Source organism: Cnephaeus nilssonii (genome assembly GCF_951640355.1).
Source record: "Cnephaeus nilssonii genome assembly, chromosome: 19".
Taxonomy (NCBI): Eukaryota; Metazoa; Chordata; class Mammalia; order Chiroptera; family Vespertilionidae; genus Cnephaeus; species Cnephaeus nilssonii.
In genome coordinates this window covers 50088426-50101644 of record NC_137090.1, presented here as the reverse complement: position 1 = coordinate 50101644, position 13219 = coordinate 50088426, and the positions used below count along the sequence as shown (strand labels likewise).

At 62.3% G+C, this 13219-nt stretch overlaps 1 protein-coding gene across 1 annotated transcript; it reads right to left on the bottom strand.

The window, feature by feature from the left end:
- Positions 1-4: 4 nt before the first annotated feature.
- Positions 5-12644, bottom strand: FLII (FLII actin remodeling protein). The gene is made up of 30 exons (XM_079798136.1): positions 12486-12644; positions 10791-10901; positions 10443-10514; positions 9274-9354; positions 8938-9023; positions 8658-8819; positions 8337-8440; positions 7841-8016; positions 7595-7752; positions 6933-7017; positions 6435-6585; positions 6124-6260; positions 5744-5956; positions 5327-5506; positions 4628-4710; positions 4432-4506; positions 4136-4219; positions 3858-4029; positions 3210-3314; positions 2932-3123; positions 2404-2592; positions 2052-2191; positions 1737-1971; positions 1428-1582; positions 1269-1329; positions 1057-1185; positions 873-979; positions 676-781; positions 503-568; positions 5-418 (listed from the first exon to the last, which is right to left on the bottom strand). Exons 1-30 carry the CDS (start codon positions 12546-12548, stop codon positions 284-286), a joined length of 3813 nt encoding a protein of 1270 aa, XP_079654262.1. The 5' UTR covers positions 12549-12644; the 3' UTR covers positions 5-283.
- Between the last annotated feature and the right edge of the window lie 575 nt (positions 12645-13219).

Genomic DNA, 13219 nt, shown 5'->3' with positions numbered 1-13219 from the left:
AATATTGAAAATAAAAGCATTTAATATCTCTTAAAGGGCAACCATGTCCTTTATCCCTAGCAGGGAAGGGGGTATCACAAAAGGGCTCACACCGGAGGGAGTCTAATTTCCCAGACAAGGTTGCCCCCATTGGTGTCACTCGGGCTGTGCTGCTGGGGGGACTGGCACTGGGGCATGACAGCAGGGGCCGCCCTGGCCAGGTGGCGGGTGGAAAGAGGCCCTTCCTCTCCTCACCCAGAGCGTGGGGTTTCCACAGGGGCACCGCAGGTGGGTGGCAGTTGCTCTAGGCCAGGGCCTTCCGGAAGGTACTCCAGGCATGGAAGCAGCGGGTAAAGGCGTGCTGCTCGTTACCCTTGCGGACCAGGCGTAGGCGGCGGGGATGCTCGTGCTCTTTAGCGCGCATGTGCTGGATGTACACCTGGTGAGCAGGACATGCATGAGTCTTGGGCAGGCCTTCCAGACCATTCGGGCCAGCCTCCACCCTCCCCTCCACCCAGCTCACCTGGCAGGCCTTCAGACTCAGCTTGATCTCCACCTGACTTGTCTGGGTCCCCACCCACATATAGACCTGTGGGTATGACAGGGGAGGTGGGCTCAGGGGGGACCTCTGGGCTCAGGGTTCCCACTGACAAATGGGTGGGCTCCTTGAATGGGCAGGGTCGACAGGGGCCTCACCTCTTGGCCATTGTCCAACAACATGATGTCATCATCTGCCAGGTCATCTTGGCAAAAGTCAGAACATTTCTCAGTCACTGCGAAGTAACCCTTCTCATTGGAGCACCTGGGGGTCAAGGGTCAGGCAAAGAGTAAGGGTCCTCAGCAGCAGTCCCAGGACGCAGGAGGAAGCGGGGGAGGGTCTGGCCCAGCCTCACCGGAAGAGCCGGGTGTGCTTCATGTACTCGGCATCGTCGTCATAAGGCTTCTGTGTGCCCAGGCCCACCCAGAAGAAATTCTCAGGTTCCTCGCCTTCGCTGATGACCTGCGGGTGAGAGGGTGGCTCAGCTCAGGGTCCCTACCTGCCCGCACTGGCTTATGGCCACTGCCTGCCCTGGTCACCTGCTTGCTGTAGGAGGCCTCAAACATGGTGTTCAGTATATCCTCCGCCAGCTTGGCCTCGTCCGGGTCTGACGCCCGGCCCACCCATGCATACACGATGCCCTGGTTGTCCTCACTCTCAAAGGGAACCTGGGGAGTGTGCAGAGGGTTCAGGTCAGCCCCCCTGCAACCCTCACCCGGACCCACAGTCCTGGTCACTCCCACAACCCCACCTTGAGAATGAAGCAGAACTCGGAGTTGAGGAGGCTGGAGTCGGTGTTTATCTGGATGCACCTGGGGGGCGGGGGGAGGGGAGGGAAGGGAGGTCAGCAAGGAGTCAGGGTGGCTCACTGAGCCCACCTGCCCACCTGGGCCTCTCCCCAGCCAGGCACCGGGTACAGAGGGCGCTGCCGTTGGTTCGAATCTGGTAGAGGCTGGGCTGCAGGGCACCCTGAGCCGCCTTCCTCCTGCCCCGGTGGATGATGAACTTCCTCTTGAAGTGGGACAGGAACTTGGGGTTCTCCTGCTGCTGCGTCATGCGCACCACCTGGGTGTATGGAGGCGTCAGGGGCAGCTCCGTGGACCCCCCTACCCTCCATGGGCCAAGCCTTCTCTGGGCCTGAGTCCCACTCCCGCAGACACCCCCCGCCGCCCCGGGCTATGGGGTGGGGCACTGCGCCGTAGGGGCACGGCAGGCGCACCTCGAGCTTGCCCGGGAAAAGGCTTTCGAACTTCTTCTGCAGGCTGAAGGTGAAGGTGAGCCAGCCCATGTTGGAGGCTTCCCGGCCCTGCCAGAAGTACACGATGCAATGCAAGTCCTCCTCCGGCTGCCTGTCCACCTCGGCCACTGCCTCCTCGCCTTCTTGGCCCTCGGCCCCGGCCTTGTCCTCTTTCTCTTCCTTCTCCTCCTCCTCATACTCCACAGGGACCCAGTACCTGCAGGGTCCGAGGGCAGTGAGCAGGGGCCCAGAGCAGGGAGGGGCTGGGCGGGGGAGGCGCTAGGGGACAGACAGCACCTGCAGAGGAAGACGTAGCAGTCCTGCGTGTAGAAGTGGCCGAACTCCTCCTCAGGCAGCCGAGCGAACTTCTTACCCTCCAGCACGAAGCCCTCCATGCCGTCCAGGTCCTCGTTCCACTCCTCCATCAGCTGCTCGGCCTGCATGTGACCCCACCCCGCTGGTGGGCCTCTGGGCCGGCCCTCCTCACGGGCAGGGACCTGCACGGAGCCTCCTCCCAGGACCCAGGGCAGGCCGAATCCCATTCAGCAGGGGCCAAGTCCACCCCGCCCCGCCCCATCACCCAGGCCCCGCCCCGCGTCCTATTACCCTAGGCCCCGCCCCAGCCCATCACCGCAGGCTCCGCCCCCACCTCGGCCAGAGCCATGGGCGGCTGCCTGGGCAGGAAGAGTGCAGTGAGGTCAGCCTTCATCTCATCTTTCTTCTCGGCGTCACGCTTCACCTTCCCGGCAAGTCCCTGGCCCTGCAGCACGGCCTCGGCGTTGCGTGTGTAGTCCACCGTCAACACGTCATCCCAATTCTTGAACTTGGCTTTGAACACCTGCCAAGGGGAGAAAACACGAGTGAGGGTCAGCAGTTAAGGCTGGAGTGGAAGTAGATGGGGTGAGGCTCGTAGGCGGGGATGGGGGTGTGAAGGTGGAGTCTAGAAACCAGAAGCGGGAGGGGCAGGTCACGGAGGGGTGGGGTCCAAGGAAAGGGGGACTAGGAAGCGGAGAGGGGCGTGGAGAGGCGGGGCCTAGCAGCAGCACGGAAGCGGTGGGCTTGGGCTCAGCTCAGCAGGACAGTAGCTGATTCAGAGGGTCTGGGCTTTGACTGATCCTCAGAATCCTGGGGAGGAGGCCCCGGGGGTGTGGCTCGCACAGCTGGACCGCACTGCTACCTGTGCTTCAGTGCCCTCGAGGCTGCGGCTGACCATGGCGTAACGTGGTCGGTGCAGCATTCCGCACAGCTCCTGGCCAAGCTTGAGGGCGGCGGCACGCACAAGGCGTGGGGACTTGCGGCCGAGCCAGATGAACACGTCGGACCAACAGTCCAGGATGTACACGCAGCGCGTGTCCAGCAGGCTCTGCAGCTGCGGGGCCAGAGGCTGGAGGTCAACCAGTGCTGGGCTAAAGGGGAAGGGTCCTGCCTTCTCGCCCTCCGCCCTGTGCGTCTCACCAGCCGCATCCCGGGCATCAGTTCCACCTTGGGCGGCTTCTTATGTTCCACTGACAGCTTGTAGTTGATCTGGGGCAGCTCCAGGTAGCCCAGGCCCAGGCCCACCTAGCAGGAGGAAAGGTGAGCGCTGTAGGGGCGGGGTCTGGGGACATAAGCCCCACCCACAAGTCCTGATTTGGAGCCTGGCCCTGCCTGCTGTGTGCACTCAGGTGCACTGCCTGCTCCTCTCTGGGCCTTAGTTTCTTCCCTCCACTCCGAGGTCATTTTAAGGGCATCCTATCAGTGGAAGGACTTTTAAATGGTACTTTTCCTGCCTACTCTCTCCAGAACTTACTATTGTTTCTAATTTTCTAACTTGTCCTTTTTCTGCTCACAACACTCCATGGCTTCGTGTCACCTACAGAATTAAGGCCAGGTTCTCAGGCCCAGCACCCAGGCACTCTCAGCCTCCCTCTCTGCAGCTCCTTCCAGGAAACACAGCCCAACACTATGCTAATGGCCTGACTCAGACCTTTGCTCAGGCTATTCTGTCCAGAATGTGGCACCCTTCACACCAAGTCCAGATGAAGACCAGTCGCCATGGTGGTCCGTGGCCCATCCCCCAACCTGACCCCTGGTGAAGTCAGGCCAGCCTTGCAGCCCACTCACCTTGTACAGCTTGGGCTGCGGTGGCCAGAAGTCATCGGGCACGTGCTTTTTTATCTCAGAGGGCTCACCCCCTAGTGCCTCCCAGAACTCGGGGGGCTCCTGGCCCTGCACCAGCAGCGTGATCTCTGCCTTCCCTTTCCGCTCGTTCTTGTTAATTTTCTCTGCAAAAAGCCTGAGGACGGGTACAAAGCCCTTAGCAAGGCCCACACCCCTTCTTAGGTGACAATTCTGCTTTGCACAAAAGCCCTCCCAAGTCTGAGCAGGGCGCAGTCTCATACCTGGTTTTGGTCGTGCTACTCAGCGTGGCCTGGGCCCCCCGCCACACATAGATGTCCAGCCCCCGGTCCAGCAGGAAAACAAACCTGGACAGGAGGGGCAGGAGGGACAGGAGGGGCAGGAGGGGTTGTGACAGGTACAGGCAATGACTGTTCACAGGCCCAAGCCCACCCCGAATCCCCCATAATGGGGCTAAAAGAGTTGCTGGAAGGCTTCTTCTAGAGCCCACATCTGTCCCCACTGGGGAAAGGGGGAGGTCCAGACTCAGGCACCCCCACCTCACGTCGTTGGTGCTCACCTAGGGTCCAGGGAGGCTCCCTTGAGTGGCACAGGCTCCAACTTGATGTTCTTTTTCCCATACACACGGTACATCCTGGAGGCCGGAGCAAAAGTGGATTGGAGGGGACACCACGGGACCAGTTTACCCTGACACCCTGCCCCCAGTCCTTCCAAGCGAGTCCAGGTCAGTGCTGCCCACCCACACACCTCCTCACCTGGTGACGTAGTGTGTGTCCTCTACAGTGTAGAAGCCACTGGCTGTTCCACCCTCAATGTAGGCAATGTCGTTATCGAACACCTGTGTGTGAGGGTGCAGGCCTGTACCATGAGCTAACGCCACCTCCCACCAAACCCTACCTGTATACAGGTGTGTTGGGTGCTACAAATCTGCGATAAAGTTAGAGAGGAGAAATAAGATCTGTCTATGGACACAGACACACACTGGAGTGGTAAGACGGACAAATGGAAGGCTGTGTTCACTCCTGTGCAGCTCAGGTGTGCACAGCATGCTGAGATGTGTGCACCGGGGACAGAAGCAGGCTTATGCAGGGCACACTTGGGCGAATCTGGGTAAAATCAAGTGTGGCCTCATCTACAATTAAGCAGCTGGAAGGAGGGCCAGAACCACTCACTAACCCTTCCCACTGGACTCAGTCCAGCCCTTGGCCCCGCCCCTTGGTGTCCAGCTGGTGGCTCCACCCCCTAGCCACATTGGCTCCAGTTCCCCATCTCTCCTGGCCTCCAATGACCCAGGCCCCCACCTTCAGCCTCATCTCACTCCCCTGCCTTCACCATTTTTGTCCCTGCTTTCTGCTTCAGGTCTTGACCCAAACCCTTTGGTCTCAGCTCCCTGCTCACCACCTTCGCCCCGCCCCTTCGCCCCAGCCCTCCCCAGGCCCTCCCAGCCCAGGCACCTGCAGGAACTCCTCGCTCTCGTCGCCCATCTCCTCCCGCGCAGTGCGGCACTCCGCTCCCAGGTAGTTGCGCAGGTTCACCGCATGGATGGCGGAACAAGCCTTCTTGTCAAGTGTGGCCTCCCCACCAATCCAGTAGTAGATCTCCCAGTTCAGAGAGCCGCTGTCATCCAGAAAGGTCTGGGGCCAGGCCGCAGTCATGTCAGCCCTCACCAGGCAGTCCTGGCGCCCTAGCTCACCGAGGGGCTGCTCTGATGGGCACAGGCTCCCCGCCCCAGGTGGGATGGCGGCCACAGCTCTGCCTGGGCCATCTCCATCCGGCCTCCTGTGCACAGCCTCCCCCCTCGCCTCCAGGAACAGAGCTGTGGCGCTGAGGGTGCTGAGCGATCTAAGGCACGGGCCAGGGCGCCGCCTCACCTTGAGCACGATGTAGCAGTCGGCTTCGTAGAACTTGCCGTGTAAGGCCTCCTCCACCAGCACAGGCACGAAGTTCTCGATCTGCCAGATGGTCAGGCCAGGCAGCTGGCCCACGTCCTCCGTGAAGAATTCTGAGTAGTCGAGGCGCGGCTTCTCCAGGCCCTGGTCCCAGCGCCGCACCTTACCCCCGGGGGCGCGGGCCTCAGCACTCTCCTGGGGGCACAGTCACAGCACACGGATCGGTCTGTGCAGCCACTCACGCTGGTATCTCCACGTTTCACCCGCCTCAGGGCCTTTGCCCACCCCTTCCATCGTGATCTGGGTCACACGGTCTGTCTTGACCAGAGCCCAGGGCCTGCCCAGCCCTCGGCCTGACTTACCTCCTGCTTTCTGTTCTTTTCCTGGGCCACGTCTGACATGCCCTTCAGCACCTGCTTGGCCTGGTCGTCCTGGGCTGAGTCCTTGCGCCTTCGTAGCCGCATCTTTCGAGCCAGGGGATCCTTGGACCCACCCCCAGCTTTGGGGAAAGGCAAATGGCTAAGCCCCGGCTTGGCCTGCCCCTGGGGCATCCAGCCAACCAGGGCCAACCCCATCCACCAGTGTCCAGAGAGCTGTGTCCCACCCAACTTACAGATGGTTAAGTAGAGCCCCAGAGAGCAGCCCTCCTCTCAGGCCAGACCTTCCTGCTTACCAGCTGCTGCGGCGGCGGCCACGGTGGCAGGGGAGGCCCCTGCCAGCCGCAGTTGGTTCTGTAGCGAGAAGTCGATGTTGTACCACTCGGCAGTGCGGTCAGTGGGCTTAGGAGGCATGACCAGGCTGGGGTTCTCCCGAACGTCCAGCACCTGCCTCAAGGAGGAAGCAGAGGTGGCACTGAGCCCGAGTCCCACCTCCCGGCCACACCAGACTTTGTTTCCGCTTTGCGGCCGCTAGGGCTGCAGCCAGGGGCCTGGCTCTCATCCTGGCTCAGTGAGTGACCATCCTGGCCTTTGGGTTTCCCTTCTGTAGGACTGAAATGATGCTGTCCAGCATGACACGGATACGGGGATGTAGCTCACCTTCTCCCCAAAAGCACCCCGGCCAAGGCCACCCCTCCAGGAGGCCCCTCATTCCAGTGACACGCCTGTGCTCAGTCTTTCCTGAGGGTCGGTCTGTTCCCCCCACCCCTGCGCCGGCCTGGGCCTGCCCCCACCTGGATCTCTGGCAGGAAGTGGATGGCCTCGGGGAGGGTCACCAGGCGGTTCTTGTTCAGGACAAGCTTCCTCAGCTTGGTGCACCTGTGGGTACAGAGCCGGGGCCTGAGACCGGTGACCGGGGGCAGGGGAACTTCAGTCCGGGGCGGGGCAGGCAGGGCAGAGGCCGGGGCCCGGCTAGGGAAGGAACGGGCGCTCTGAGGTGCTGCAAAGGCGGGAAGGCGGGAGCATGCGGACGGCGCCTCCTCACAGCTAATGACTGAATTCTTTCTGTGACGCTGACAGAGACGTTTTCCAAGTGGCTGCAGGTAAGGGCCCTGGATACAAACACCACTAACATGTTCTGCTCAAATTAGTTTGAAGTTGCTGAGGGGTCCTCTGCTCTCTGCCTGAGGGAGTGCCCAGAGCCGGAGGCCACACGGGTGGGCCTGTACCCTCCCGAAGGGGCTGGAAGCAGCACGGCCCCTCTGGCCTCATGCTATCCGTGCCCTCCCAAAGGGTGCTCTGGGGACCCAGACTAGGAATTGCTGGCACCCGTCCGTGCGTGTAGTCGCCGTCCACAAAGCCAAGTTAAATCGTCCATTTTGTACGATGCCGAAGGCCACAGGGTGGGCACCAGCTATCCTGGGGTTTAATGCCGTGCCCGCCCGCCCGCCCGCACCTGCAGAGGCTCTCGGGGATCAGCTCCAGGTTGTTGTTGGCGGCCATGAACTCCTCCAGGCTGGCCAGCTTGCCAATGCCCGAGGGCAGCCCGTCGAAGTCCAGATTGTTGGAGTTCAGGTACAGCTTCTTCAGTTTGGTCAGCTTGCAGATGGCTGACTGGAGAGAAAGCAGGCAGGGCAGAGTCAGGGCAGCAGCCAGGGTGGCCCAGCAGCCTTCCTGCCCGCCTCCCCAGGGCTGGACGCACAGGCAGGGAGGTGAGTTGATTTCGGGACAGGTTCAAGGTCTCCACGTGCACCCACTGGTCGATGCACAGGGACAGCTCTGCAATCTGGTTGCTGCTGAGGTTGAGGCGGCGCAGGCTGGAGAGAGTGTACAGGCACTCGGGCACCCGCGTCAGGTCGTTGCAGGACAGGTCCACGTCTGGAGCGTGGGGGAGGGTGCATCAGCCAGGGCCCCCCCAGGCAGCTCCAGCGCGGCCAGGCCTTGTCCAAACCCCGCCGCACCACCTCCAGGCTCTGTGGCTTTCAGCGCGTCACTTAACCTCCCTGAGCCTCCGAGAAACTCCCTCATACGGGGCGTCTAAGCATAAACTGGGTGCTCATTACTTGGTGTTTTTACTGGTCACCACGACCACGGGAGAGCTAATCATAACCACCAACCCCATCCTTTCCTTCCGGGAGGGGTCAGAGAGCAGGTGCATCCCTTCCCGCAGAGGAGGCTGGGGCCCCGGCACTGCCGACCTGTGAGGTTGCTCAGGCCCTCCAGGCTGGTGGGGAGGTTGCCCTGGGTGCGCTGGGTGTTCCTGAGGTGCAGAGTCTGCAGGGCCGTCAGAGCTGGGAGCTGCCTGCAGGGGGAGGGGGTGGTCAGGCCAGGGGAGGGTGCAAGGGCACAGGACTGAGAGGGCCTAAGGGACAAGGTCAAAGAGTTGAGGGGTGAGGTGGACAACACAGGGGACCCAGCCCACACCAAACCCAAAATGGGAAGGGTCAGGGCTATGGGAATAAGGGGCCAGGCCAGGTTCCCAGGGCTGTGCTCTGGAGGGCGTGGCAAGCGCCGCTGACCGCAGCTGTGCGTGCTGCAGGGGGTTCCCGTTGAGCACGAGCGTCTGCAGGTGCACCAGGCGGCGCATCTGCGGGGGCAAGCTCTCCAGGCGGTTCTCGCTGAGGTCCAGGTACAGCAGGTCAGTGAGGTTGATGAAGAGCTGGTTGGGGATGGTGTCAATGCTGGGCAGGAGGGAGGAGAAGGGCATGAGGCAACCAACCAGCAGCGCATGCCCACCTGGACCCACCTGCCCCCAATGTGCTGTGGCCCACCCCACGCACCTCCCAGCCTGACAGGCACCTGTTATGGCTGAGGTTCAGCACCAGCATGTTCTTGGCGTTCTCCAGCTCCCGAGGGCACTCCGTCAGCTGGTTGTAGCTTAAGTCCTGGGTGGGAGGGATAAGGCCAGGTCAGGGGTCAGGCTGGGGATCAGGCTGGGCACTGAGAGGGGAGCAGGGAAGGGGTTTTCAGGGCCAAAGGGAGACAGCCAGACCCTGGCAGGAAGGGTGCCTAGGTTAAGGATCTGACTGCATGAGGAACCTTGGGCAAGGCACTCACTACTCTAAGCCTGTTACCCCATTGTAAAATGGGATAACAATGGCTCAGGGACCATCCTAGTGGGTGGGAGCCACTGACCAGAACTGAGAGGTCATCCAGCTTGAAGATGTCATCGGGGACTCCAGAATTCTTCAGGCTGTTGGCTCGAGCCACGATGGCCTGGGGATAAACCAGGAGAAGCAGAGAGATCAGGGAGGGCTGCCCCTCAGGAAGCTCATTGGAGGCCAGGCCTGCGTGCTCCCCCACCCTGGCCTTGCACAAAGTCCCTCCACCGGGCAGGCTCTTCCGAGTCTCCCTATAAGCTCCTATTCACGCCTCAAAGCCCAGCTCAAATGGGCCCCAGAGCCCAGATCTCAGGGAACTTTTTCTGATAGAATATCCCTCTTCTGCTCCTTTCCAGAGGGCAAGACAGGGCTGTAGCTCTGAGTCGGCTTCTAGGAAGGGCGGGGTGCGCCCAGAGAGACCAGTGTGGACTGAGTGAGTCTGTTCTCCCCTTGGGACTGGAACCTCGTATTCCAGACGAGCTGAGAGTGTGAGGGCGAGAGAGGAGAGGTCGGGGAATGGTGCTGTGATTACAAGTAGCAGCAGGGCCCGGCTAGGCCGCCTCTCCTTCGCCGTCTGTGCGGCACCTGGTGCTCACAGCAGGTCCCACGGGAACCTCCCCACGAAGTGGAAGGGACTTGTCTGAGGTCACGTGGGCAGGAAGTGGCAGAGCTGATTTGAACTTAAGCAGCCTGAGTCCTTAACACCTCAGGGTTTGGCTTTGGGTGGGAACGGCCTTTGCCAAGGCCCCAAGGTCTGGCCGAGCCTGTGCTCTGGGCTACCGGAAGCTCCATGAAGAGAAGCAGTGTAAGAGGTCACACTGACCACCTCCCCTTCAGCCACACACCCCTACCCCAGCTCTGCTGCTGCCTGGCTCCGTGACCTCCGGCAAATGACCTGCCTCTGTGGCCAAATGTCCTCATCTGTGCACTTGGTAGAGGTCAAGATTATAAGAAAAAACCCACATGGAATAGTGCTTAGCCACTATCAGTTGTTATTACTGTAGCTGTTGCCCAAAATAGGTGGAATTTTGGGTACTTTCTCTCTTTTTTACCCAGAGGCTACACAGGACATTATTATATTCTCTCCCCTTTGGGAAGGACACGGGCTGGGGTGATGGCCCAGCTTGGGGTCTGGCCCTGCCCTCACACCCTGGCTAGACTCCAGTCCCACCCGCAAGCTTGGTGGCCTCTGGCAACACTCACCCGAAGAGATGGCAGGCTGGACAGCTCCCCATGGAGCGTGGTCAGGTTGTTGTGGCTCACAGACAAGTGCTCCTGGGCCAGGACGAAGGAGCAGGGACTCAGTGGGGTGTGGCGGGTGTCTAGGAGTCTCCACCTGCTACCATGACTCTGCACCATTCAGGGGTCCCTCGGCCACACAGGCCCAGTCCTCCTCTACGGCCCCTCCCGCACACCCCCACATCTCCCTGCAGGCGTCATGGGAGAGGGCCTCATACCTGCCCACACCGTTCTCGGTCATCTCCTCTGGACTGCTTTGTCCCCCTGCCCCAGCCCCCCGCGGTACCCACCCTGCCCACTGACACTCCTTACCAGCTTCTGCAGGGCAGCCAACTCCTCTGGCAGGTAACAGAGGCCGGTGCGGTTCAGCTTCAGCCACCGGAGACTGGTCATGGCCTTGACATTCTCAGGGAAGTAGCCTCCCTGAGGGGTATTGATGGTGAGGCTGGTCTGGGAGAGGAACGTCCCTGCTCTACCACCCTCTATGGCCCCCAAATGCCCATGGAAACCTCTGGGGAGCAACACAGCCAACTCTCACCAGCTGTGTGTCCCTGGACAAGGCACTTTGCCACTCTGTGCCTCAATTCCTCACCATAAAAGAGGACTAATAAAAGCCCATCGTGACAGAAGTGTTGTGAGGAATGGCTAATTATTAGGATGGCTGTTGGCCTAAGATCGTCTCTTGCTGGAGGGTTGGGATGGAACTGGCTAGTTCCAGGACACCTCCAACACCCAGCTGTGTGCTCAGCTTGGCTCAAATGCCTTCACCCAGCGTTCCAGGCTCTGCCTACACCACCGAGTATGGGGGTGCCCCGAACCTCTGCCTAGGTCCTACCTGTGCCCTCACCTTGCCTTCAGCCTACAAGTCATTTGTGGCAAGATCCAAACCCCTGGTGCAAGGCCCCAGCCACCCCCTACACAGGCACTGCCTCATTCGTCATTCATTCCACAAACTCGAATGCCCACCTCAGTGCCCCCAGCCCTCGTGGCAGGGAGCCTGGGGCAGCATATGCCTTTAGTGCCCTTGGCTGTGTCCCCTTCCCCATACAGCTACATTCCCAGCCAGGGACTCAGACTTCCAATCTGGAAAGGACACGTGGAGACCCCAGTGAGGATGGTGGAGATGGAGGTAGAGGAAAGTGGTGTGGTCACCTGTGCAAGGGGTCAAAGGTGTGTGCACATGTGGATAAGTGCAGAAAGAACCTGCCTCCTCCTCAGTCCTGGCACGACAGACCCTGCCCCCAGCAAGTCTGGGCTCCCCAACCCTATTCAAACTCCAGTCTGAGCCTGCCCACTCCCCTCCCTCCAGCCTGGGCTGACCCTCCTGTCCCAGGCCAGCTCTCACCTCCATCCTGGCCTGCCTCCTAGGTCACTGGCCCTGCCCACCTCGTCCTGGCCGCTCTAGGACCGCCTCGCCCACCAGCTGGTTGGCAGGCTGGGCGCAGGCTCCCTGTGGCCCTGGTCTATCAGCCCAGCAGCCGCCGCCCAGCCTCCCAGCGCTGCCGGACGCTCCGCACCAGCGCACCGGCTCCTGGAGGGCGACTCTGAGCCCCTCCCGGGATGGGAAACCGCGGAGGCCCCGGGAGGGGAAGTGACTTGCCCAAGATCACACAGGAACAAGGCGGTGGCGGGGGCACCAGACCCAGGGGACAGTCGGGTGCCGGCTGCGCGGCCGACCTCAGCGGGGCCGGGAAGGCAGGCTGGGGAGCGGGAGCTGAGGCCGCGCCCCGCCGCCCAGATGCCAGGGCCCGGGCCGGGCTCCCAGCCCTCCCCAGCGCGGCTCCCGGCCCCACCGCCCGGTCTTCCCGGGCGGGCCCTGAAAGGAGGCCGAGGGGAGTCCTTCGCGGCGGGGGATCCGAGCCCCCCGAGAGCCCCATCCGGCCCCGGCCCCGCCCCAGGTCCGGCGGCACAGGCCCGGAGGCGGCGGGCAGGAAGCGGACCCCGCGCGGGCCGAGGCGGAAGAGACGGCCTGGAGAGGAAGGCGCCCGGCCCGCCGCGCCCGCTCACCTTGAAGTCGTTGCCGCTGAGGTCCACGCCGCGCACGAACGGCAGCACTCCGGTGGCCTCCATGGCGCCGCGCTCACTGCCGGCCGGCGCGGGGTGCGGGGAGCGCCGCGGGCTGGGCCAGCGCCGACCCCGCCCTCCCCCGCCCCCCCGGGCGTGCGGAGAGGCGGAGCCCGGACCGCGCCCCTCTAGCCCGGCGCCCCCGGCCTCCCGGGCCTCAGTTTCCCCGTCTGCTCGAGGACTGGAGGGGCCTCGAGGACCCGGGCGCCCCCAGTGCTCGCGCAGGAGGCTTCACACCCTCCAGGCGACGTCCCTGCGCCCCAGGGCGGGCGTGCCGCGGGCTCTGCCGCTCCGGCGCCTGCGGGGCGGCCCAGTGGCGGTGATGCCCGGCCGGGACTGAGGTCCTCGCGCGCCCGGCGAGCCCAGGCCGGCTCCGGCCGCTCCTCCCCTGGAAATGCTCCCAGGGTTGTCGCCAGAAACAAATGGGAGCCGCAGGTGCAGCTCGGGGCATACAGCAGGCGCGCGATATGTGCACGTTATTCTCCCGCTTGGAGTCGACATTCCCATTCCGACATCACACCTTCGTTATAACCTTATCCGCCCCCTCCGCCGGCACATAGGCCCCAATACATAAATGCCGAGGGGACCACAGGCTAAGCACACTCATTCTCAGGGTGGAGGGGGCTGGTGTTCCGTGTCACACGAGGGAAAACGGGCCCGAGTGGAGCAGCGGCCCG